This window comes from Rhinatrema bivittatum, chromosome 2 (assembly GCF_901001135.1).
Source record: "Rhinatrema bivittatum chromosome 2, aRhiBiv1.1, whole genome shotgun sequence".
NCBI classification, from domain to species: domain Eukaryota; kingdom Metazoa; phylum Chordata; class Amphibia; order Gymnophiona; family Rhinatrematidae; genus Rhinatrema; species Rhinatrema bivittatum.
In genome coordinates this window covers 39,910,090-39,936,865 of record NC_042616.1, presented here as the reverse complement: position 1 = coordinate 39,936,865, position 26,776 = coordinate 39,910,090, and the positions used below count along the sequence as shown (strand labels likewise).

The window sequence follows — 26,776 nt, the reverse complement described above, 5'->3', positions numbered from 1 at the left end:
ACCTCTACGATCCTGTGCTCCAACGCCACCCACCAGGCTCAGTGTTGCCCGCACCGCGGGTCCCCACCTCTCTTGAACATCTGGGTGAGAGTCTACATCTGAGACTGTTGAACATATTGGCACCTCGTGGACCTCAGTGCCTTACCTTCCTGCTTCATACCATCTATCTACAGCAGTACAATAAAGCCTTCCATTCATTTCGTGTCTGCTATCTGAGTTTAGCCTATCGCTGTGGTTCCTCATAGGGCCCCTCCCCATGGGCAGAGTCATCTCCACAGCGACCAAGGCTTTTTGTCGAGACAGGTCTGGTTTCCACTCCTGTGGGAGTTGTCCATCCAGAAACTGATCAGTCTGGGGACTTCCCCAGCTTTCATCACACAGGATCAAAGCCTGAATGTTTGAGAGGTTAATATTGCAACTGCTTGATCTCTCAGAAGATGTGTCTCGGGTCCTGGTGGCTTACAGAAAGCCTTCCACTAGGAAGTCCTATGGACAGAAGTGGAAGAAGTTTTCCATGTGGTGTGAGCAGAAGGCCCTAGAGCCTTTCTCCTGCTCCACACAAAAACTGCTTGATTACCTTCTACACCTATCAGAAGCTAGCTTGAAGACAAACTCCATTAGAGTTCAAAGTGCAATTGGCGCATACTACCGTGGCATAGATGGTACGCCCATCTCTGTACAGCCAAAGTTGTACATTTCATATGGGGCCTGCTTCAGTTGAAGCCTCCCCTAAGGCCTCCTGCTGTGTCTTGGGACCTTAACATGATGATAGCTCAGTTGATGAAAGCTCCCTTTGAGCTGCTGTGCTCTTGTGACCTGATCTGGTGGTGTCACTAGCATTCTCATAAGCGCTAGTTTGTTTTCTACATATATTATATGGAAAAATATAGCTTGTCATAGTTTCACCTAACCACAAAAATAGCCCAAAAACACACCATAGTGTATTCCAGAAACCTTTCAGTAGTAACACAAAAATATAATTGGTTTCACTGGTTTCACTTTCATATAGAAACATAGAAATGACGGCAGAAGAAGACCAAATGGCCCATCAAGTCTGCCCAGCAAGCTACGCACTTATCCATTTCTTTTTCCCTTTTTCTCTCTCCCACCTGTTACTATTGGCTTCCAGTACCCTCCAGCCCTAATTCCCCTCCACCCAATTTAGAGAGCTGCTTTGAATCTGCATCCAAGTGACATCCAGCTCAATTGGGGGTAGCAACCGCTGTAACAAGCAGGCCACCCCCTTGCCCCATACTCTTACCCACCCCTGTTTTAATGTTTTTGTTTTATTTATTTATTTTTTTGGAGATAGCAGCCCTCCATCCTTCCGCTCCGTGAAGGTGGAACACCAACCACTGGCCACTGGCATCCCGCTCCGTGAATGCCTCTGTGGCTACTGCCGCTCCGTGCAGTGTTTGAATGCCTCTGTGGCTACTGCCGCTCCGTGCAGTATTTGAATGCCGCTGTGGCTACTGCCGCTCCGTGCAGTGTTTGAATGCCGCTGTGGCTACTGCCGCTCCGTGCAGTGTTTGAATGCCTCCACTTTATTCACTCCCTCTAGACTTGATGGATCCACAGTGTTTATCCCACGCCCCTTTGAAGTCGTTCACAGTTTTAGACTTCACCACTTCCTCCGGAAGGGCATTCCAGGCATCCACCACCTTTCCGTGAAGAAATACTTCCTGACATTGGTTCTTAGTCTTCCTCCCTGGAGCCTCAGTTCGTGACCTCTGGTTCTGCTGATTTTTTTCTGACGGAAAAGGTTTGTCGTTGTCTTTGGATCATTAAAGTTTTTCAAGTATCTGAAAGTCTGAATCATATCACCCCTGCTCCTCCTTTCCTCCAGGGAGTACATATTTAGATTCTTCAATCTCTCCTCGTATGTCATCCTATGAAGACCCTCCACCTTCCTGGTCGCCCTTCTCTGTACCGCTTCCATCTTGTCCTTGTCTCTTTGTAGATACGGTCTCCAGAACTGAACACAGTACTCCAGGTGTGGCCTTACCAAGGACCTGTACAAGAGGATAATCACTTCCCTTTTCTTACTCGATATTCCTCTCTCTATGCATCCCAGCATTCTTCTGGCTTTTGCTATCGCCTTGTCGCATTGTTTCGCAGACTTCATATCATTAGACACTATCACTCCAAGGTCTCTCTCCTGCTCCGTGCACATCAGCCTTTCCCCCCCCATCGAATATAGTTCATTCGGATTTCCACTCCCCATATGCATGACTTTGCACTTCTTGGCATTGAATCTCAGCTGCCATATCTTCGACCACCACATATCATTTCAATTAGCCACATACTAAATCAAATCAATAAACTTTCATAATTTGATTTTACAAATTGATTTGATTTAGTATGTGGCTAATTGAAATGATATGAAAGTGAAACCAATTATATTTTTATAGTTTCACCTAAGACATAGTGAGTGTTATTTTTCTTAGTCTGACTGTGTGACTAGCAAACCCCGAATGAACCCACACCACCAGGTCAGGTCACAAGAGCACAACAGCTTAAAGAGAGCTTTCATCAACTGAGCTGCTATCATTTTGAGGTCCCAAGACACAGCGGGAGACCTGAGGGGGAAACAAACAAATCAGGCAATATCGAGTCTAACCAGTGCTTAATTATTACCAAGAAAAACACTCTAAAAAGATTGGGACACAAGCACTGTTTGTGTTATGCAAAAAAAATATTTATAATCACTAAGATAAAAACATTTATCCCAAAAAATTATTACAAAAAGTATTACAAAAAACTATGTTTAATCTTGTCACAATAGTAAATATATATTATATTCACCATACTCTATTGTTTCCCAAAATTACTGTTCACCTAAAATCACAAATTATTTAAGATATAATTCATACAAAAACTCATTCCACACCCCACATTAATCCTGTGCTCATACATACCACCAACCACAACACACTCTATGGCACTCTACCACTAAATTAACACAACCTAGAAATTGAATTCCTCCTTATGACTTGCATATGTTAGTCATTATTAAACTGTGTCACAAAGATGCTTGTGAAGTTTCACTGTAACAATCATGACATCAAACCAATGTTCTTCTTTGCTGTAATAACGTTCCCGTTTCACTTCAGCAATCGTGACTCAAAGCCGATGTTCTTCTTCTTTGCTGTAATAACGTCCCGTTTTCACTTCACCAATCGTGACTCAAAGCCGTTCTTTCTTCTTGCTGTAATCAACGTCCCATTTCACTTCGCCAATCGTGACTCAAAGCCGATGTTCTTCTTTGCTGTAATAACGTCCCGTTTCACTTCACCAATCGTGACTCAAAGCCGATGTTCTTCTTCTTTGCTGTAATAACGTCCCGTTTCACTTCACCAATCGTGACTCAAAGCCGATGTTCTTCTTCTTTGCTTGTAATAACGTCCCGTTTCACTTCACCAATCGTGACTCAAAGCCGATGTTTCTTCTTCTTTGCTGTAATAACGTCCCGTTTCACTTCACCAATCGTGTCTCAAAGCCGATGTTCTTCTTCTTTGCTATAATAACGTCCCAAGGTCCTTGTTTCACCCGATCGGCTTCCTCAGGGGAATAATCGATTTAAACAGAATATAGAAACATAAGCAAACGTATTATACAGAAAGGAAAAACTGAATGTGGATTGCACATAAACTTTTTTACCTGCATAAAAATAAACTCCCTTTTATCTTAGATCCATATGAAAGCCTCAATCAGCTTCAACCCGATAGATTTAAAAAACATTTTTTTTATTTACCTATGCTTATCCTACTTCCTTTGACAGGAAAAAGTTGAACTTCTACCTATAATTTATCAACACGTGCAATTCTCGAATACCTTGAGGCTGTAAATGAAATGTGCAAAAGACAAACCTTTCCCAATAGTTCCTTTAGCAATATTGCTTACAGAAATGTTGAAAAAAAACAAACAAACCAGTCCAAGGACTGATCCCTGTGGCACACCACAAATAATGCCCCTCTCTTTGGAGTGAACTCTTTGCCATGACCCTTGTTGCCTCCGTCTCAATCAGTTTCTAACCCAGTCAGTCACTTTAGGGCCCATAGCGATGGCATTCAGTTTATTTATAAGTCAGCTGTGTGGAACCATGACAAAGGCCTTACTGACTCCATGTACATTACATCTAGCACTCTCCCCTGATCCAACTCATCCAATCAAAGGAATTGATTAGATATATCTGATGAGACTTGCCTCCGGTAAAACGTTATCACTCCGTGCATAATTAAGCTCTGGAATTCATTGCCAGAGGATGTGGTTAGGGCACTTAGTGTAACTGGGTTTAAAAAGGTTTGGATAAGTTCCTGGAGAAGTCCATAAACTGCTATTAATCAAGTTGACTTAGGATATAGCCACTGCTTATTACCAGCATTAGTAGCATGGGATCTATTAATGTTTTGGGTACTTGTATCCTGGATTGGCCACTGTCTCAGAACTTGTAATCCATTGGATTCCAGAAAATGAACAATTCCATCAATCCTGCTAACACAGTCCAGCCATGACAAGTGGATTATTTTCCCCTACCAGTAGATGGCAGCAGACAACACTGATGTCTCCTGTGACATCACAGCCACTATGTAGGATGGTGGTGCTAGCAGTGAGAATCCAGGAGTGGAGAGAGTAGCCTGGTAGTTAGAGCAGCAGGCTATGAGCCAGAGAAGCTCGTGTTCAAATCCCATTGCCACTCCTTGTGGACCTTGGGTAAGTCACTTCACCCTCTGGTACAAACTTAGATTGTGAGCCCTCTGGGGCCAGAGAAATACCTACAAGAATCTGCTTTGAATAATTAATCAGTATCCTTCTGACAAAGCTTCAGATCAGATGCACCTATCAATAAGCAAACCAAGCTCAACTTAAACTAGAACACTGAGAAGAGTTTTCCCTATAAACCTAACACGTAGCAAGGAGCTTAAACACAAAATTCATTGTCTGGCTTGCAGCCAATCAGCATTCATTCTGGGTTTAATTCTGCCCCTTTTTGGTCATTTTGATGGTGTCAAAGTTGAAATAGCCAAGCTCTAAACATCATAGCCACATCCATAAATCACCACCCCCATTCTACCCATGTTTGATGGCATACCAGGGACCAGTAAGACATGTGCAAAATAGTGATAGACATTGAGAGTCAGCCATTTGAATGACCTCACAGGAAATGACATCGAGCCATCGAACATGTGGCAAGAAAGGAGCACTTTTCTCACCCCTCCCTCTCTTGTTGCAGTACCCAACAGTGAAGCATGCACAGGAAACATCTGATTTGAGTCTAATATTGTCCTGTCTCACTCCTCAGACTGATTGTGACAGGTGGACAGCCCATAAATCCCCCTTTCTCCTCATATAACTGCACGCAGAATACAGCTTTGGTCAGCATTTCACCCGGGTCGTTCCTCTCTTTTTTTGCCTGGCTGCAGAATGACTGCATTAGGAGCTGGAAGATTGAAAACAGATGTTTAGAGTACCCAGACCAATTATTTTCAAAAAATATGTTATTTGTGAAAGAATCTACACAGCGTAGCAAGTGATTTAAACGGCAACAGATCACTAAGGAAAATCAGAGTTCCATGTTGGAATAATGTCCCAGGCAAATGCATACTAAGTAGTTTCCCCTGCCAGGATAACTAATGATGGAAGCCCCCCTCCGTCCATTTTTTTCCTGCCCTCTAAGAGTAGAGACATGCAGGGGGGGGGGAGAGTTGTCGCTAGAAAGGTCCCTTAGCTTCCCCCACCTACCCCTTTCCTTCCTCTCAGTGCGGACACAGTTTATGGGGGGGGGGAAATTCAATCTAGTGTTTGACCTCCATGGTATTTAAAAAAAAAATGTTTGAAAGAAGACGTGTTGCGTGAGCTATTGTAAAAGAAGGAAAACCATTTGTTCGGAGGGTTTTAATGTCGTCGTATGTATTTTGATTGCGTAACAGCACAGGAACAGGATTATCTACATATTGTGAGAGAGCACGCGTACAGCACCAGGAAACATTTGAAGCCAGTGAAACGGTTCGGCAACGACCATGCGTACTGCACCGAGCAACTCTTAACGCAGCAAATCTGGAAAGGTGCTGACACGCAGAGACCGCCACCAGCAGAGTAAGCGACCGTTTGGGCTCTTCACGAACGTAAAAGGCAAAAGCTGGTGGGAGGTACATTAATATGTTTGAATTGCTATGTGTGTTTTTGTACTAGAGGGAGAAAAGGAGCTCAAACAGCTGCAGAATGTCCAGCGATAAAAGGAAAACACTTAGGGCATTGTGAGCCTGCTACAAATGAAGAAGAAAATGTAAGTAAAAACCTTGTTTGAGGAGCTTTTGCAAATATGTTGTCGTGTGGTTTTAAGGCATTAACATATTTCCTAGCGTGTAGCCAGATGGACTCAGAACCAATGGGTATTGTGCTCTCCTAATAGCAGTTGATGACGGAGTCAGATTTCAAAGCTAACGTCAGCCTACATATACCCGTGCAGCAATCTCAGCTCTTCAGTATTGCTCCATCTCCCATAGCAGATGCGGACACTATCCTAATCCAGAATAGTGTAACAGTTACAGCTAGAAAGAAGAAAGAAAATTTACCTCCAAGAAGAGAGTCCCGCTTCTCCTGCAGTGAAACCTATCGGTCCCTCCCACAGTCGAGACTTTCCTGAGGCGATTTCGCTATCACCTCAGAGGTGAGCCTTAGTCCGGCCGATTCCCGGCGTGGACTCAGCCCTCTGGGTGGCTGAAAGGCAGCGGGTGTAGATTCGAGCGCGGCGGTGAAGGTCTTTCCCTCTCCCCCCGCAGCTGGAGACTGCCCGGCATGCAACTGGTAAGCGCCGAGACCAGGTAAGGTAGAAACCTTTACTTCTAAGTCTAAGAACATAAGAAATTGCCATGCTGGGTCAGACCAAGGGTCCATCAAGCCCAGCATCCTGTTTCCAACAGAGGCCAACCAGGCCACAAGAACCTGGCAAGTAAATCAAAAACTAAGTCTATCCCATGTTACTGATGCATTAATGGCAGTGGCCATTCCTAAGCAAACTTGATTAATAGCCATTAATGGATTTCTCCTCCAAGAACTTATCCAAACCTTTTTTGAACCCAGCTACACTAACTGCACTAACCACATCCTCTGGCACCAAATTCCAGAGCTTTATTGTGCATTGAGTGAAAAAGAATTTTCTCCCATTAGTCTTAAATGTGCTACTTGCTAACTTCATGGAATTCCCCCATGACCTTCTATTATCTGAAAGTGTAAATAACCGATTCCCTGTACGTACCAGGATCAGTCCAGGACACCTGGGTTGTGACTCCGCACCAGTAGATGGAGACAGACTAAAACTTGTGGGCGGAGCATATATGCCCCTGTGCCAGTCACAGCCCCTCAGTCTTACTCTGTCTCCAGTAGGTGGTGCAGGTCTGGTCACAGCCCTGTCGGGCCTGATTCTGGTTTTGTTGTCAGGTTCGCTTTTGGCTTTTATTTTCTATTAGGCCTATTTGGGTTTTTTTCTGCAAATTGAGGTTTGTTTAATTGTTTAGTTTAGTCCCGGTTGCCCTGCCTCCCTGGGGAGTTGAGAGGTCCTGAGGGGACTACCCTCCCCAGGTTGAGGCCGCTGCTAGGGTCGAGGACCCGGCTGGTCTAGTAGCAGCGTCAGGGGTGACACCGGGGAGCCCGGTTCACTCACCCCTGCTGGACATAGGGCTTTTCAGTACCAGGGACAGCGTTTTTTTCTGTTAAAAAAAAAAGTGTTTTATTTTTATTTTCTGTCGGCTCTCCGTTTCCTGGCGTTGTGCTCCGTTCCACTCAAGGGGGGGTGGCATCGTCGGCAGGGGGCAGGTTGCCGTTTTCTGCCGCGGTGATTTTCTAATTTTTTTCAGCGTCCCTCATTGTTTTTTCGGCGCGTACTTTTCTTTCCCGCGGTTTTCAGCCATGCCGCGCGGCTCGCAGTGCAGGGCCTGCGGCTCGGCGCGCGCGCGTCTCTCCCGGGACGGCCTTTACTCGGACTGCGTCCCGGGGAAGACGAGGGATCATCGGGGGCACCTCGGGGGGCCCGTTCCCGGGTGGCACGATCGCCGTCGCAGGTGGGGGAGCCCCTGACAGGCCTTCTGATCCTTTCCCGATTTCTGCGGGAGTGGCGGCCATCTTGTCCACTGGCCGGGCAGTCTCGCGCGAGACGGTGGGGGGGCCTCGGTCTTGCCCCCTGAGCTATCCCCGCAGCGGGGTGCGGCGGGGGAGGGCCCCTCGGAGGGGCCCCGGTCCCGGGGGACTTCGGAAAACGATTCCTCGGATTCAGGCGAGTTCTCAGAGGTTTGGTGCTTTTGCTGCGCAAGGTGCTCCGATATAGGCGAAGTAAGCACAGCCGGGGGACGCCTCGCGCGCGCGGGTCTACCGGTCCCCGCCGAAGAAGAAGCCGGCCAGGAGGGCGGCGAAGGTCGCCCAGGGCGCGGACCGGAGCAAGCGGCTTCCGCGAGGGGTGCCGCAGGACTCGGAGTCCGAAAAATCCGCCGGGGCGGACACGGAGGCCTCTGAGGAGCCCGGGCCGGGACGGCAGCGTCAGATGGCTCCGCGCAGCCCAGTACAGGGAAAGGAGCACAGGCCGTCGACGGGGATGACCCCAAGGTGGTGCGTTTGTTCCGTAGGGAGGAACTGTCGCCGCTTATCCCGGCCATTCTCCAGGAGTTGGGGATTGAAGCCCCTCCGGTGGTGGTCTGCCAGGAGGCAAATATGGATCCCGTTCTGCTCGGGCTCACAGGGCCGGCGGTCGCTTTTCCTTTTCATTTTTCGGCCACGGATATCCTCTTCAAGGAATGGGATACTCAGGAGTTGGGTCTGAAGGTCAGCAAAGCCATGGACAAGCTTTACCCTTTGCCGGAGGACGCGCTGGAGCTCCTCCGGCTTCCAAAGGTGGATTCGGCGGTGTCCGCTGTCACGAAGAGGTCTACCATCCCGGTCACGGGAGCAACAGCCCTCCGGGATATTCAAGACCGGAAGTTGGAGGTTCAACTCAAAAGATTTTCGAGGTTTCTGCCCTAGGAGTGCGGGCCGCCATTTGCATGAATTTTTGCTATGCGGGCTAGTCTGCGCTGGGCTCAAGTCCTTCAGGCGAATGCGGATCTCTCTGCAGAGGAGGCTTCTCAAGCAGACAGGTTGGAGGCGGCCATTGCCTATGGGGCTGATGCTCTCCATGATCTTTTGCGCACCTCAGCTCGCTCCATGGTGGCAGCGGTGTCGGCGCGGCGTCTTCTTTGGCTGCGCAACTGGGCAGCGGATGGCTCTTCCAAGGCTCACCTCGGGGCATTGCCATTTAAGGGGAAGTTGCTATTCGGCAAGGAGTTAGACGATTTGATGGTTTCCCTGGGTGAGAATCGAGCGTTTAAGCTGCCGGAGGTTAGGGCCCGGCCGCGATCTTCCTTCTCAGGAAGAGCCCGGTTCCGGGGGCCCAGGAAGTCCAGACCGCAAAGATCCTCTGGACCCACGTATAGACCGTCCTCCTCGCGGAACGTTCAGTGGCAGCAGTCCTTTCGGGGCAAACGTTTTGGCCGGCAAGGAGGGGGCTCCGTCTGGTGCGGGGTCCAAGCCTTCACAATGAAGTTCGGCCGGCCCATCCCTCCTCGCGTCCTCGGCACGTTGTTCCAAACGTGGGGGGCGCGTCTCTCCTTCTTCCTCGAGGAATGGGCCAGCATGACGTCGGATCAGTGGGTCCTCGACGTGATAAGACACGGCTACGAGTTAGATTTTGCTCGCATCCCAGCGGACAAATTTCTGGTCTCACCCTGCAAGGATCCCAAGAAGAAGGCGGCGGTGCTAGACACCATCCAAAGACTAGAAAGCTTGGGAGCCATCTCTCTGGTTCTGGCCGATCAGTACGGCAAGGGCCGTTACTTCCATTTACTTCATAGTCCCCAAGAAAGACGGCTCTTTCCGCCCCATTCTGGATCTGAAGGGAGTCAACAGATGCCTTCGGGTCCCTCATTTCAAGATGGAAACCATTCGTTCCGTGATCGCGTCAGTGCGCCCCGGCGAATTCCTGGCGTCCCTAGATCTCACAGAAGCAAACCTTCATGTGGGCATCCATCCAGCGTATCAGCAGTTCCTGCGGTTTTGCATTCTGGGCAGGCACTTCCAGTTCCGGGCGCTCCCGTTTGGCCTGGCGACAGCGCCTCGGACATTCACGAAAGTGATGGTGGTCGTAGCGGCGCAGTTGCGACGGGAAGGCCTGCTGGTTCACCCTTACCTCGACGATTGGCTGATCCGGGCGAAGTCTCAGAGTCTGTGTCGGCAGGCGGTGGCCAGGGTGTTACAGCTCTTGCAGTCCCTGGGCTGGGTGGTCAACTACAACAAGAGTCATCTCGAACCTTCTCAGTCCTTGGAGTATCTTGGAGCCCTTTTCGACACGAAACGAGGCAAGGTGATTCTCTCTCAGGAACGAATATGCAAACTGCAGTCTCAGGTACTACGTCTTCTGTCGCTACACCGGCCACGAGTCTGCGATTACCTGACGGTTCTGGGATCTATGGCATCCACGCTGGCGTTAGTCCCTTGGGCGTTCGCTCATCTACGGCCGCTGCAGTCCTCATTGCTTTCCTGCTGGAAACCAGTTTCAGAGGAGTTCTATCTACCTCTACCTCTCGAGGGGAAGGCGCGATCCAGCCTGAGCTGGTGGCTGGATTCCACACATCTCTCCTGTGGCGTGTCCCTTATGGTGCCCGACTGGACGGTGGTGTCCATGGATGCCAGTCTTTCCGGCTGGGGGCAGTGGGCCAAGGGAAGTCGGTTCAGGGTCTGTGGTCAGAGTCGCAGACCCGGTGGTCTATCAACCGGCTGGAGACCAGAGCGGTCCTTCTGGCGCTGCATGCCTTTCTACCCCTAGTACGCGGACGGGCGGTCCGGGTATTGTCGGACAACGCTACCACCGTGGCTTACATCAATCGCCAGGGCGGGACAAGAAGTCCTCTAGTGGCGGAGGAGGCGCGGCTCTTGATGCTCTGGGCAGAGCGGCATCTCAGCCATCTCGCTGCGTCCCACATCGCAGGAGTCGACAACGTACAGGCGGATTTTCTCAGCCGTCACCCGCCTGGATCCCGGAGAGTGGGAGCTGGCGGACGAGGCGTTTCTCTTCATCTGCAAGACTTGGGGAACGCCCCACATGGATCTGATGGCCACGTGGCACAACGCAAAGGCTCCGAGATTTTACAGTCGACGTCGCGAAAGGGGCGCAGAGGGAGTCGATGCGTTGGTGCTTCCCTGGCCGGTGGGAGTGCTTCTGTATGTGTTCCCACCGTGGCCCATGATCGGCAAGATTCTGCGGCGCATAGAATTGCACCGTCCAACGTGATCATGGTGGCGCCGGAGTGGCCGCGCCGTCCCTGGTTTGCGGACTTAGTCCAGTTGTCGGTGGCTGCACCCCTTCGACTTCAGGGGTTCGCGGGGCTTCTTCAGCAGGGCCCCATCTGTTTGGAGGATGCGGATCACTTCTGTCTCGCGGCATGGCTTTTGAGAGGTATCGCTTGAAAAGAAAAGGCTACTCTGATGCGGTCGTTGCTACGTTGCTGAGATCCAGAAAGCAGTCTACATCCCTAGCTTATGTTCGGGTCTGGGTCGTCTTTGAGGAATGGTGCGTGGAGCGGGGTCTGGATCCCACTTCTGCTTCTATTTCCGATATTTTGGCGTTTCTCCAGGCGGGGCTCGCCAAAGGCTTAGTGTGCAATTCCCTTCGGGTTCAAGTGGCGGCGCTTGGGTGTTTGCGAGGTAAGGTCCGGGGAGTCTCTCTGGCTCTTCACCCGGATATCTCCCGTTTTCTTCGGGGGGCTAAACACCTCCGTCCTCCTTTGCGCCTCCCTTGCCCGTCTTGGAACCTCAACTGGGTGCTCTCTGCCTTATGTTCCGCGCCGTTTGAGCCCCTGAAACGTTCTACGCTCAAGGATCTCACGTTAAAAACTGTATTCCTGGTGGCGATTGTGTCGGCCCGTCGTGTTTCGGAATTACAGGCATTGTCCTGTAGGGAGCCCTTCTTGCGCATCTCCGATTCCGGGGTTTCCTTGCGGACGGTTCCTTCCTTTCTTCCTAAGGTCGTGTCGGCTTTCCATTTGAATCAATCGATTGAACTCCCCGCTTTCGCGGTTGGGGAGTCTTCGGACCCGAAAACGAGAGACTTGAGAAAGCTAGATGTGCGGAGGTCCCTTCTTCGCTATCTTGAGGTTACCAACCCGTTTCGGGTGACGGATCATCTGTTTGTGTTGACTTCGGGCCCAAAGAAAGGTTCTGTGGCGTCCCGCACAACCATTGCCCGTTGGCTCAAGGAAGCCATTGGTTCCGCGTACATTCTGTGCGGAAAATCGCCGCCGGTGGGTCTTCGGGCTCATTCGACGCGGTCTCACGCTGCGTCTTGGGCGGAATCTACTCAGGTGTCGCCTCAAGATTTGCAGGGCGGCTACCTGGAAGTCGTTGCATACCTTCATTAAACATTACCGGTTGGATGTTCAAGCTCCTGAAGCTGGGGGTTTTGGAGAGAGGGTACTCCGAGCGGGACTCTCTGCTTCCCACCCTTGGTAAGTTAGCTCTGGTACATCCCAGGTGTCCTGGACTGATCCTGGTACGTACAGGGAAAGGAAAATTAGTTTCTTACCTGATAATTTTCGTTCCTGTAGTACCAAGGATCAGTCCAGGATCCCGCCCACAGTGCTGCGCTATAGTAACGGAGAGTCCGCTCATTATTGTTTTCAGTGCGCTGACCCCTTGTTTATTCGTTCTCCCGGTTGGAGAGTCTGGTTCCTGTAGGGGTGTTGGAATTTTTTTCCGTTTAAATAGCAAGTTTGTATGGTTAGCTATGGTTGCCTTATGGCTTTTCTACTTTGACATTACGTATGACTGAGGGGCTGTGACTGGCACAGGGGCATATATGCTCCGCCCACAAGTTTTAGTCTGTCTCCATCTACTGGTGCGGAGTCACAACCCAGGTGTCCTGGACTGATCCTTGGTACTACAGGAACGAAAATTATCAGGTAAGAAACTAATTTTCCTTTCTCATCTACTCGTTCAAGACCTCTCATGATCTTAAAGACCTCTATCATATCCCCCCTCAGCCGTCTCTTCTCCAAGCTGAACAGCCCTAACCTCTTCAGCCTTTCCTCATAAGGGAGCTGTACCATCCCCTTTATCATTTTGGTTGCCCTTCTCTGTACCTTCTCCTTCGCAATTATATCTTTTTTGAGATGGAGCGACCAGAATTGTACACAGTATTCAAGGTGCGGTCTCACCATGGAGCGATGTAGAGGCATTTGACATTTTCCGTTTTATTCACCATTCCCTTCCTAATAATTCCCAACATTCAGTTTGCTTTTTTGACTGCTGCAGCACACTGAGCCGACAATTTTAAAGTATTATCCACTATGGTGCCCAGATCTTTTTCCTGGGTGGTAGCTCCTAATATGGAACCTAACATTGTGTAACTACTGCAAGGGTTATTTTTCCCTATATGCAACACCTTGCACTTGTCCACATTAAATTTCATCTGCCATTTGGATGCCCAATCTTCCAGTCTTGCAAGGTCCTCCTGTATTGTATCACAATCCGCTTGTGATTTAACTACTCTGAATAATTTTGTATCATCCGCAAATTTGTTAACTTCACTCATCGTATTCCTTTACAGATCATTTATATATACATATATTGAAAGCACTGGTCCAAGTACAAATCCCTGAGGCACTCCACTGTTTACCCTTTTCCACTGAGAAAATTGACCATTTAATCCTACTCTTATTTTCCTGTCTTTTAGCCAGTTTGTAATCCACGAAAAGACATCGCCTCCTATCCCATGAATTTTTAGTTTTCTTAGAAGCCTCTCATAAGGGACTTTGTCAAATGCCTTCTGAAAATCCAAATATACTACATCTACCGGTTCACCTTTATCCACATGTTTATTAACCCCTTCAAAAAATGAAGCAGATTTGTTAGGCAAGACTTCCCTTGGGTAAATCCATGTTGACCGTGTTCCATTAAACCATGTCTTCTATAATCTCTACGATTTTGATCTTGAATAGTTTCCACTATTTTTCACGGCTCTGAAGTCAGGCTCACTGGTCTATAATTACCTGGATTGCCCCTGGAGCTTTTTTTAAATATTGGGGTTACATTGGCCATCCTCCAGTCTTCAGGTACAATGGATGATTTTAATGATAGGTTACAAATTTTAACTAATAGATCAGAAATTTCATTTTTGAGTTCTTTCAGTATCCTAGGATGCATACCATCTGGTCCAGGTGATTTGCTACTCTTTAGTTTGTCAATCTGGCCTACTACATCTTCCAGGTTCACAGTGATTTCGTTCAGTTTGTATGATTCATCACCCCTGAAAACCATCTCCGGAACTGGTATCTCCCCAACATCCTCATTAGTAAACACGGAAGCAAAGAATTCATTTAGTCTTTCTGCAATGGGCTTATCTTCCCTAAGAGCCCCTTTAACCCCTCAGTCATCTAATGGTCCAACCGACTCCCTCACAGATTTCTTGCTTCGTAGAATCGAATAGCCACACCGTTCTTTCTCCGTCGAAGGTCTCTGAAGTCAGGTTGAGCAGCCCTCCTGGGGCAGGCTCCGATCCGTTGTGAGGGTCCACACACGAGGAGCCCCTTTGGGGGGTCACCATTTTACCTTCTGGGTCGTCTGTGCCATTATCCCCCCTCGTTTGGTGGTATGCGCGAGGCAGGCTGAAGGACTGAAGCGCCTAACCTAAGCGCATATCTTCGAGATAAGCGCACAGCGATGCTCACAACTAGGCTGCACGCACAACTAAGTGCATTCCTGGGCCGCGCAAACTCCGCCGCCCGCACGCACAACTTGCGTGCACCAACCCAAAGCGCACAACTAAGCGCATCCGCGCACATAACTCCACGCACGGTCGAGTTTTCCAGACCTACACGTGCGCAGGCAATGGCACCGCCAGCCAAGAAAGCCAAAGGAGCCTTTCTCTGCCCAGTCTGCCAATTGAAAACTCCACAACCGGAATTAGAATCCCTTCTGTGCCAGCAGTGCTATAGACCCAGGGGGGACCCTTTTCAAGACCCCCTACAGCCAGGAGAGGGTTCCGAAACCTCTGATGAGAGCACCCTAGACCTGAGCATCCCCATTTCAGCGCCCCCACAGGGAAACTCCTCCGGGGCTACCACTGCAATCTCCCAGGGGATCCCCGTGGACCCTGGAACTTTCTCCTGGGTGGAATTCTTTAAAGGGCTGCAAACCTTTGTCCAAGCACAACCAGCCCCGGCCACGCATCAGGCCCAACCTCCATCGGAAGCACCAGCCCTTCCCGACGCCCCCCGGGATACTCAAGACGTACCTCTCATACCCACAAACCCTCCCCGTGGGGGATCCAGATACCTCAGAGGACGAAACCGGCTCCCTGGAAGAAGGAGAAATTCCCCCACGGACGGAGCCTCACCGGACCATGCTCCGTTTCTTTCACAAGGACGAATTACCAACCCTAGTGTCCCAGACCATGAAGACACTGGGCATCCCAGGCACGGAGTCCACAGCGGAACCAAAGAAGAATCCCATGCTGCTGTGTACCTCCGTAAGGCCTCATGCTATTTTCCCATGGTGGAAACCATCAAGGAGCTAATTGACCTACAATGGAACGCTCCAGAGGCCACCTGCAAAGGCGGGCGAGTGCTAGAAGCCCTATATCCACTGGAACCCACAGCTAAAGAATTACTGCTGCCTGCCCTGACTGCGGCCCATTTGGACTTGGCCTCCTTGCCTGACCCTTCTTGGATATCTCATCTTCAGAGGCCTGCACCTAAGTCCAGCCAGCCCCCAGCACCCAAGGGCACAACCTGCGGGGAACATGGGCTGGTACTGGTGAAGCTCCGGTGAGGCCTCTGTACTAGCCAACTGCGCCCTCCAGTGGCAAGAAACTGCAGGGCTCCTCCCTGCAGGTAATGTCAATTTTGCCTCCGCCCAAGGGTCCACCAACGTAATAGAATAGACCTTTATTTGTTGTGTTTTGCAAATTCGGTTAAAACAAATGCACATCCCTATATCTACTGGTGCTTCTAAGGCTCTGTAAACTGCTGGTGTGCACTTATGTAGACTACTACTCTGTCTACATGCCACAAAGCACTCACAGGTCGATACAGTTATGCCGCGGTAGAAATAGTGCGGCAGTGCCAGGCGCACCCCTCGTTCCCCGCACACACAGATCTCTTCACCTACCGCTCGATACTCTCTTCAAATTGCATGCAAATGCATGCCGCGTCTGCGAAGCGATAGGCAAGCGTTAGGCCCGCGCAACCCATTTTACTGTATAGGCGCCCACCCGCCTGCCGGCTCCTGCCGCCGCCGCCGCCACGTGGATGAACGGTCTCCCGCCGCCGCCTCGATGACCGCACGCCTGGGGGATTCGGAAAGTGACAGGAAAGTGACAGGTATTTATACATATATATAAATAACCTACGCTGCAATGTTAATATGGAGGTCGTCCATGGTTTTTTACACTTTACTCCCTTTGGTTTTACCCCCATTTTTTACACTTTATTCCCGTTTTAATTTTCGAACACCACACTAACACCAAGTAGAGGGTAGGCGGTAAACTAACAGGTTAAGGACGCGGCAAAATAGCGGGTTACAAAGGAGATGATCTGAGCGAGCGTCACAGTATCGGAGGGGAATAGCTAATTCCTTCATTGTACAGCTAATTCGTTCATTTACATATCATATACATGCTGGGTGCGGAAAGGGTTATGCGTATGTTTTAAGAAGCGCTAAGGACGCGTGAAACTGGAGACTGTATCGCTGGATCGCCTTACGCGTCCGAATTGTGCGCTCACAGCAGGTTACAGACAGGAAATCTTCAACCGCACGTTACAGTATCGATCTGTCAGGTAGTACTCAAGACTCGTGATACAGGAGATGATAGTAAAATTATTATAATGAACTGAAACAGGCCAAAATAAGGCACTAGAAAGATAAATATTGAGGAGGGCAATTTTCAAAATTACCAAGATAGTTTAGGTCAGTTGGGACTGAAGGTAGAGGGAAACAATGAATGCAAAATTGCATCTTCCAATGAACACATGGTCCTCCCCCTCAGAGATTTGAACATCCCCGGGACCAATTGGTTGTGCAGGTCTGTCCCCCACGGGTACCCTGTGCTGGGGTGATAAACGCGGTGGGGGGGTCGTCCTCCCCCCAATCCGCCGCTATCGCATTTGCCTCGGCTCCCCGAGGAGAGAAAATGGCCGCCGTTCCCGCTGAAAACAAAGAGACAGTTTTCAAAATGGCGCCCGCTCCCGGGGCCGTGCTGACACTGACCCCTGTGGCGCCTGCTGTGGAACCGGCGCGCGTCTGCCGAGCCCCCTGGGTCCCCATCGAAGCCGCCGAGCCTCCCTCCCCTCCAGAAATGCAGGAGGAACAAAGCCTGTCCTTGGACAGCCACGCCGATGCGGACCCGCAGGCCCGACATGCAGATCGCCTCGGCATGCCCTGCCGCGGCGCAGGAGAGAGAAGCACACAAACCAAAAAAAGAAAATGAAAATAAACAGCCCCGACGACGACGATACAGCGCTCAGCCCCCCCCTCCCCCCGCGAAGGAAGGGAGACCAAGGGAAAACAGGCAGGCAAACAAACACTTTTTTTTTTTTTTAAACACACTACCAATCACCTCGGGCCTGGAGCCACTGGGGGGAGTGAACCGGGCACCCCGGTGTCACCCCCAGCGTTGATGGTGCGCCGGAATATGGGGATCCCCCACTCATCGGCAGCCTCAACCAGAAGGGATGGTCCCCTCAGGACCTCACAACCCTTTGGGAGGTGGAAGCAGGGACCAGCAGGTAAGCCTCTGCGGTCCTTAACCCTAGCCTTATAGATAAGAAAATTATTCCTTACCTGCTAATTTTCATTCCTGTAGTACCATGGGTTAGTCCAGATGGTGGGTTATGTCCCCCATCCAGCAGGTGGAGTCAGAGCAAAACTTCAGAAGGAGGTGCCACCTAAGCCCGCACCCCCTCTATGCTTCTTCAGTATATAGACTATCAAAGCCATAGAAGAGAGAAAACGGAGGGATCAAGTAAACCAACTGAGAAGAAACACGGAAGACTGAAATCGGAATAGTAAAAAAAAAACCGCAATTGATGAAACAACTTGCTAAAGAGGACTGTAAGAAACACAGCTCCACAGAAGAATAGCACACAACTCTAAACAGGAGAGTCACAGACCAGAAGAGACAATAGAGCAGGGGATCCCCTGAGAGAGAAACCCAACCAATCTGAGGGAGGGCGTCTGGACTGATCCATGGTACTACAGGAACGAAAATTAGCAGGTAAGGAATTTTCTTTTCCCTGTACGTACCAGGATCAGTCCAGATGGTGGGATGTACCAAAGCTTCCCTAATGAGGGTGGGCCAAAGATAGCCCTGCTCAAATGACACCGTCGCCCAACAAACCAGAAGTCGATGACTGAACATCCAGACGTTAGTTTTATTTACCTTGGTTTTATTTACCTTGGTCATTCTTTGTTATCTCAGTGTTAATCTCTCTTTTGCCTTCTCTTCATTCCAAGTTGCATTTTATCCCTGTTTTATTGTAACTGCTACCTTATTCTTCTATCACATGTTAATGTTTTTAAGTTATTAAGTATTTATTCTGTTGTCACACCTTGTTATTTGTAAACCGGCATGATGCGACTCCCATCGCGAATGCCGGTATATAAGAAATTTAAATAAATAAAATAAATAAATAGTGTCGAGAAAAAAAAAAATGCAGCGACTTCCAAATAGAAGCCCTGCAAAATTTCCTATGACGAGACCGAAAGCTCTCCGCCCAGGATGTCGCCTGAGCGCGCAGAGAATGAGCCCTGACCTCCAGCGGGGATTTCTTTCCCGCTCCAATGTACGCTGCCACGATGGCCTCCTTCAGCCAACGAGAGATCATCGCCTTAGACGCCAGCTCCCTCTCTTAGTTCCCGACCAAAGAACAAAGAGATGATCCGAAAGCCGAAACTCGTTGGTAACCTCCAGGCACCGCAGCAAGCAGCGCTTAACATCAAGTTTGCTGAGGTCTCGAGACTCAGTCGATGAGGAGGAGGGCAGTTCCACCGTCTGATTCAGGTGAGAGGATGAAAACCACCTTGGGCAGAAATGAGGGTACTGTGCGCAAGGCAACCCCCGAGTCGGTGAAACGAAGATACGGTTTCCAGCAGGACAACGCTTGAAGTTCAGAGCCCTGATGGGCCGAAGAGATAGCCACCAGAAAGATCGTCTTGAGAGTAGGGTCCTTGAGCGTAGCCGTCCGTAGAGGCTCGAAGAGAGCCCCGCCAAGGGTCCGAAGTACCAGATTGAGGCTCCAAGAGGGACAAGGATGATGGAACAGTGGCTTCAAATGCTTTGCCCCCTTAAGGAAAACGGACGACATCCGAATGAGAGGAGAGAGGGAGCTCCGTCCCCCGGCGAAGCAGGGCTCCTAAGGCCGCGACCTGTACTCGGAGAGAGTTGTAAGCCAAACCCTTCTCCAATCCTGCCTGAAGAAACAAGAGAATCTGGGACACAGACTCGTGTCCAGGTTGTGTGGCCTGAGCCATGCACCTTGACTCGAAAACACTCCACACCCGGACGTAGGCAACAGAGGTGGATGCCTTTTTCGTGCACGCAGGAGGGTCGAGATCACGGCCTCCGGGTGGCCACGTCTTTTCAAGTTGCGCCTCTCAAAAGCCAAGCCGCTAGACAGAAGCGAGCTGCCTCGTCGAAAAATATTGGCCCTTGACGAAGGAGGCGAGGAAGATGTCCGAGACGCAGAGGTCTGTCCTCTGCCAGGTTGAGAAGATCCGCGAACCAAGGCCGGCGCGGCCACTCCAGAGCCACCAGAATTACCGTGCTTCTCGATCCTTCGTAGGACCCCGCCCACTAGAGGCCAAGGAGGAAAAAACATAGAGGAGAAGATGGCGGGACCACAGCAACACCAGTGCATCGCCGTCCTCCACGCAGTGTTCTCTTCTGCGGCTGAAGAAGCGAGGGGCCTCGGCATTGCGGACTGTGGCCATGAGGTCTACATGAGGAATCCCCCAACGGTGGACAAACAAGTGCATGGCCTCATCCGAGTACTCCCACTCCCCTGGGTCGAGGAGTTGACGGCTAAGGGAGGCCGTCTGGCCGTTGTCCACCCCTGCGATGTGGGAGGCCGCCAAACGGGTCAGGTAGAGCTCCGCCCAGGACATGAGTTTGTCCGCTTCCAGAGAGACGTGACGACTCCTCGTGCTTCCCTGGCGGTTTATATACGCCACCGTGGTCGCGTTGTCCGAGCGTATCCTGACCGCTCAATGGTACACAAGGGGAAGGAACTCCTTCAGCGCTAAACGGACTGCTCTGGTCTCCAGGCGGTTGATCGGCCCCGGCGACTGAGCATGTGACCACCGGCCCTGGAGAGAACTCGACTGACAGACCGCCCCCCAGTCCGAGAGGCTGGCATCTGTCGTGACTACTATCCAGTCCAGAGTCTCCAGGGATATCCCCTGAGGCAGATGGAAGGGGTCTAGCCACCAGGCGAAACTGTCCTGGGCTGTCTGCCGAATCGGGAGGATGGCTTGAAAACCTCCCAACACCGGCTTCCAGCAGGAAAGCAGGGCCCTCTGTAGTGGACGCAGATGCGCAAAGGCCCAGGGTACCAGATCTAACGTGGAGGCCATGGATCCCAGAACCTGTAGATAATCCCAAGCTGTGGGCGAAGGGAGAGCAGCGAACTGCTGTATTTGATCCTGCAACGCCTCCGGCCGCAGGAACACCTTGCCCTCCGCCGTGTCGAATCTCGCGCCCAGGAGAGCCAATGACTGAGAAGGTGTGAGGCTGCTCTTGGCAAAATTGATGATCCACCCAAGCGACTGGAGAAGTTGTAACACTCTGTCGACCGCCCGGTAACCCTGGTGCAAGGATTTTGCTCCAATGAGCCAATCGTCCAGGTAAGGGTGAACCAAGGTGCCTTCCCGATGCAGGTCCGCCGCTACCACCACCATGAACTTCGAGAAGACTCGAGGGGCCATCGCCAGACCAAAGGGGGAGGGCCTGGAACTGAAAATGACCTAGTACCTTGAACTGGAGGCACAGTTGATGTGCCTTGAGGATTGGAATGTGAAGATACGCCTCCGTGAGATCCAGGGAGGCCAGGAACTCCCCTCGATGTACAGCCGCTATTACCGAGCGCAGCGTCTCCATCCAGAAACGCAGAACCGTGAGAGACTTGTTCACCAACTTGAGGTGCAGGATAGGGCGGAAAGCGCCCTCCTTTTTGGGCACCATGAAATAGATGGAATAGTGTCCCCGGCCCCCTTCTGCAGGTGGCACTGGAACAATTGCTCCCAGTGCGAGGAGTCGATCCCACGTCTGGCGAACCGCGAGCTGCCTTTGAAGGGATCCGCAGGGCGAGAAGAGAAATCTGTCTCTTGGGGCCGTACAAAGTCCAATGCTTAGCCGTGCTTTAGAACATCTAGGACCCACTGATCCGACGTAATCCGGACCCACTCCTCGTAGAAGAGTGCGATCCGGCCCCCTACTATCCAGTCCGGAGAGGGAGTCCGCGGAGGCTGCTGTCTCGTGGTGCAGAAACGGCGGGTGCGGAATCTACTCCTGGAGGAAGTGTAGGATCGCGGGGAACGCGGTCGATCTTCTGGGCCTATGCACCGCATTCTCTCCAAGGTTCTTGATGATCTGATCCAGATCTACTCCAAAAAGGAACTTACCCTTAAACAGGAGCGAACCTAGACGAGACTTGGAGGAGGTGTCTGCCGACCAATTCCAAAGCCAGAGGAGGCGTCGAGCCGAGACCGCCGCCACCATCGATCTGACAAGGACCCGGAGCAGACCGTACAGTGCGTTCGCCCCGTAGGCAATCACGGCCTCCAACCTGTCCGCCTGGTGCACCTCCTCCGGGGGCAGAGCCTGCGACGTGAGAAGCTGTTGCACCCAACGAAGCCCAGCTCTCTGTGCCAGAGAACTGCAGTTGGCCGCCCGCACTCCCAGTGCGGACACTTCGAGCACTCTCTTGAGGTACACCTCCAGCTACCTGTCCTGGAGGTCCCGCAGGGCCGTGCTCCCCGTCACCAGGATGGTGGTGTGTTTGGTGACTGCCAAGACCGCGGAATCAACTGTCGGGACCTTAAGAAGGTCCAGAAAGTCTTCCGGTAGTCGATAAAGCTTTTCCATGGCCCTGCCGACCTTGAGTGTGGCTTCTGGTGAGTCCCATTCCCTAGAAAGCAACTGGAGGAATGTAGGATGGGTGGAAAATGCTCTCACCGGCGGCCAGAGCCTCGCCAGCACAGGGTCCCCCCTCCTTTACTGTGGGGTCAGGTCCTGGAGAATCAGGTGGTGCATCAATGTCCGGTTCCTGCAGGATATGCGGGATCAGATCCTCCAGTTCTTCCTTCTGGAAAATGCGTAGGACCCGAGGGTCGCCACCCTCCATCTGAGCTGTCAGTATCGGGTCATCACTAGCCAAATCCGGGTCCGGGTGATCCCCTTTCCCCGTGGGGTCCCCTCGGAAGATCCAGGAGGAGCCCGGTTCAAAACCGCCGTCCCCACTCCCAAGGGGCCGAGCTTCTGGTGAGGGGTTCCCCCGGGGGCAGGATCCGACCATGCCAGCTTGGTGGGGGAAGGTCCGGGAATGAGATCCACAGGGTGAGCCATACGGGCCAGGAACGCGTTATGCACGAAGACCACGAATTCCAGTGAGAAAGATGGCGGGATCAGCTAGGACTGAGGCTCCCCCGGCAGCAGCAGGCAATCTTGTGCCCATATAGGTTCCAGGACCGGCGGTAGGGCAGAAAACGAGGCCTCCGCGTCCTCCTCCGAGGTGCTGGAGGCAGCCTGTTCCTGCGACAAGATGGCCGCTGTTCCCACGCTCGTCGCTGTCCGTAAGCGTGGTCCTGACCGCGCGCCTCCGAGTCGCCCTCCGGCCTCGAGCTGGCCTCCCCACCGGGGAGGCAGTCGGCACATAGTCCCTCTTGGGAGTGGCGGCCCCCGGGCCGAAAATCGCGGCATGTCGCGTGGTGGGGGAAGGGAGGTCAGAAGCGCGGGAAGGAAGGTCCGTCAAGGCCGCGCACATCTGGCTCGGTCCCAGGCCGCTGTTGCACCCCCCATTCCTAAAATATGCAGGGACCACCGGGGAATGTAGCCTCCCGGTGATCGGCAGCCCCGGGGAATGTGGCTTCGCGAGGCCTTGGGTGGAAGTCGACCGAGGGGGGGGGGGGGGGAGAGGCTGGCACCACCAGCATGCACCCCAGCGGCGCGACGCAGGCCGAAATCTGTGAGGAGAAAAAGAATAACACAAGCAGGCACTTACCACCCCGGCGCAAAAGCGGCGGCAGAAAAACAGACAGGAAAGGAAGGCAGAGCAGGAAAACCAGCACAGACCTGTCCGCAAGTGCCCTGATACCAACTGCAGAATCTTTTTTTTTTTTTTTTTTTTTAAATGGCAAACCTGATCCCTCACAAACACAGTTAAGTCAAGAAAAGACCTAAGAGCTAGAATTGCAAAATGAACCAAAGTACTGGGGAACTGATGTTCCCCTGCTCCACTCTGCTGGAGTCAGAACTATACTGAAGAGGCATAGAGGGGGTGCGGGCTTAGGTGGCACCTCCCTCTGAGGTTTTGCTCTGACTCCACCTGCTGGACGGGGGACATAACCCACCGTCTGGACTGATCTTGGTACGTACAGGGAATATCCTTTTAGCTTTTTTTTTTTTTAAATCTAACTACCACCTAAAACTTTAGGCCCCAGCACATACTGTAGGTTTGCACCCCTTCCACCTGCTAGGAGACAGAAGAATACTGCCAGACTGTAGGTGGCACCAGCCTAGATATAGGCGGAGTTTTGGTTTGTAAACCTCTGTCTCCATCTGCTAGAGGGGGAGCAAAACCCAGGAGTCTGGACTGATCTGGGACGTACAGGGAACGATATTTATCGGACTAAATTAGCCAGCTAAGCAGCTCCTATCAGTTAGGACCCCATCCTGCCCCCCACTTATTCAGATATCTCCGTTTAGCTGAGTAAATTGGAAATTATCCTGCTGACTAGCTAAGACTATCAGGCTCTCCCTGTCTCTCTGCGGGACAAAGTTAACCAGGTCATTTCTAGTTCAGTTTAGCTCCTGTAGTAAAGCAGTTTTCAGTCTATGCACCGCAGTGCAGTTTGGCTTCCGTTCCAGAAACTCCTCAAGCTGCTGATTTCCAAGACAAGGAATGCACCAACGCCACCAGCCGGTGCTCAGCGTAAAGCTCCGCCCTCCCATCTCTAATGTCATCAGTCTGTGCCTTCAGTGTAAAACTCTGCCTCCCCCCCTATGATGTCATCAATCTATTACGCCTGACGGGAAGAGGAGTTGTGGCGTGCTGGACAGAGAGTTTTTGCTTCTTTTTCTTTCTAATTTGCGGATCAACAGCCGCAAATCAGAAATATCCATCTCAAAATCTCATCTTACGCTTTACTTCCCCCCTCCTGCCCCTGTAACAACTCTCAGACTGCACTGCAAGAGACACTCTGCTCTTCCCCAGCTTGAGAAAGAGCATCAAATTCATTTCTAATCCTGAGAGCCGCAGAAGCAGAGAGGAAAATGCCTGCAGGAGCTTATGCTCAGGTAGGAGATTGCCCCCAACGTCCTGCCCTCTCTATACAAACACTGCTGCAGCTTTCTAACCTGGGACACTGCAGAATCAGCCCTGACTTTAAGAGGATTCCGATCAGACCTGAGGCTGAGAAAGGCACCTTGAGACCCTCCTGAGTGTAAGGACAGTGATCAGGAGTCCCAGGATGTGAAATTTTGTGTCCCAGATTCTGTAAATAACTGGTTTTCAATTGCTGTACTCCTGCTCTGGGACTGTGAGTTATGTGACTCTGACTTATTTACACCCAGAAATCTCTGCCCTGCTGAGCCCCAGTCTTGGGAGGTCTCCTGCTGGTTATGATGCAGAAGGTGCTGAGTGTGTTTCTGGTTTGTGCTTCAGGTCCCAGTAACCTTTGAGGACATCGCTGTCTATTTCTCCCAGGATGAGTGGGAGGATTTAGATGAAGGGCAGAAGGATCTTTACAAGGATGTGATGAAGGAGAATTATGAGACCCTGATCTCACTGGGTAAGTGGACTGAGGGGATAAGGAATGGGCGAGTTGTATATGAGAGAGGAGAGCTGATTAATACTGGGGGTGGGTGAGTGAGAGGGAATTTGAGCCAGGGTTAGAGAAGAGAGAAAGGGATTCCCCTCTTCAAATCTCCTCATCCTAGACGTTGTCTCCCTAAACATGCCCTCCAGATCAGAAGATTCCCTCATTCCACCCTTCCTCTCCTCCTTCCCTCTCCCTCTAGTTTTGGATCCTTCCTCTTCTCCAAGTCTCGAATTCCCTTTCTCCTTCCCTCATTCTCCATTCCAGATCCTTCTTTGATCCCCTTATTTTTAACCTCCCCTCTTTCTTTCCTTCCTTCTGATTCCCAGATTTCATAGCTCCTTTCCTTCCTATCAGCTCAGATTCTCTCTGTCCTTCACCACCTCTCCATCCCTGATATCCCCTTCCCTTCTTCTCATCTGTCCTTGAGATCTCATCCTCATACTGATTCCCCTTTCAAACTTCCCCATATCTAACAATAAGATCTCTTATCCTTCATCGAAAAATTCATAAAAGAACAAAATTAATTAGCCATACGCATAAATGTCAGATATTTATTTTGTTTATTAAAGTAAATTAAATTCAGATTTAATATGCAGAGTACTTAAATCTCAAGCAGATTGTGATAAATTGCAGGAGAACCGTGTGAGACTGGAAGGTTGGGCTTCCAAATGGGAGATGAAATTTAATGGGGAAAAGTGCAAGGTAATACATATAGGGAAAAATAACCCTTGCTGTTGTATTAGGAGCTATCACCCGGGAAAAAGATCTAGGCATCATAGTGGATAATACATTGAAATCGTTGGCCCAGTGTGCTGCGGCAGTCAAAAAAGCAAACACTGATAGGAATTATTAGGAAGGGAATGGCAAAGGATGTCATAATGCCTCTGTCTCGCCCCTTGGTGAGACTGTACCTTGAATACTGTGTGCAGTTCTGGTCACCGCATCTCAAACAAGGTATAATTGCACTGGAGAAAGTGCAGAGAAGGGCACCCAAAATGATAACGGGGATGGAACAGCTCCCCTATGAGGAAAGACTAAAGAGATTAGGGCTGTTCAGTTTGGAAAAGAGACAACTGAGGAGGGACATGATAGAAGTCTACAAAATCATGAAAGGACTTGAACAAGTTAAGTCGGTTATTTACTCTCTCAGATAATAGAAGGACCAGGGGCATTCCATGAAATTAGCAAGTAGCTCATTTGAAACAAATCGAAGAAAATTCTTTTTCACTCAGTGGATAGTTAAGCTCTGGAATTAATTGCCAGAGGATGTGCTCATGGCATTTAGTATAACTGGGTTTAAAAAAGGTTTGGATAAGTTCCTAGAGGAAAAATCCATAAACTGCTATTAATTAGTAAGCAATAGTAGCTTGAGATTTATTTAATGTTTGGATACTTGCCAGGTACTTGTAGCCTGGATTGGCCTCTTTTGGAAACAGGATACTGGGCTTGATGGACCCTTCGTCTGACCCAGTATGGCAATCTGTATGTTCTTACGTCCGCAGGAGAACCAATCGGAGGGAGGAGGCAGGAGATAGTAACATGTGCTCAAGTGACTGCTTCTGGTATACAGAAAGCAAGGGGGAGGGGGAGAATGCTGAGGGAGCAGGAGGGTGGGTTAAATTTTAGGGGGCGATGAGGAAGGGGTGAATTCTATGGGGAAAGA

General features: G+C 50.6%; 1 protein-coding gene across 1 annotated transcript in view; it reads left to right on the top strand.

The window, feature by feature from the left end:
- LOC115083192 (zinc finger protein 282-like) overlaps nucleotides 1-25,034 on the top strand; it is a gene marked incomplete at its 3' end in the record, with an annotated part of 44,264 nt that extends 19,230 nt beyond the window's left edge. Inside the window, exons 5-7 of the mRNA XM_029586999.1 lie at nucleotides 5,931-6,096; nucleotides 6,193-6,286; nucleotides 24,957-25,034. Coding sequence (XP_029442859.1) covers nucleotides 5,931-6,096; nucleotides 6,193-6,286; nucleotides 24,957-25,034 — 338 coding nt within the window. The remainder of the gene's footprint in view (nucleotides 1-5,930; nucleotides 6,097-6,192; nucleotides 6,287-24,956) is intronic.
- Between the last annotated feature and the right edge of the window lie 1,742 nt (nucleotides 25,035-26,776).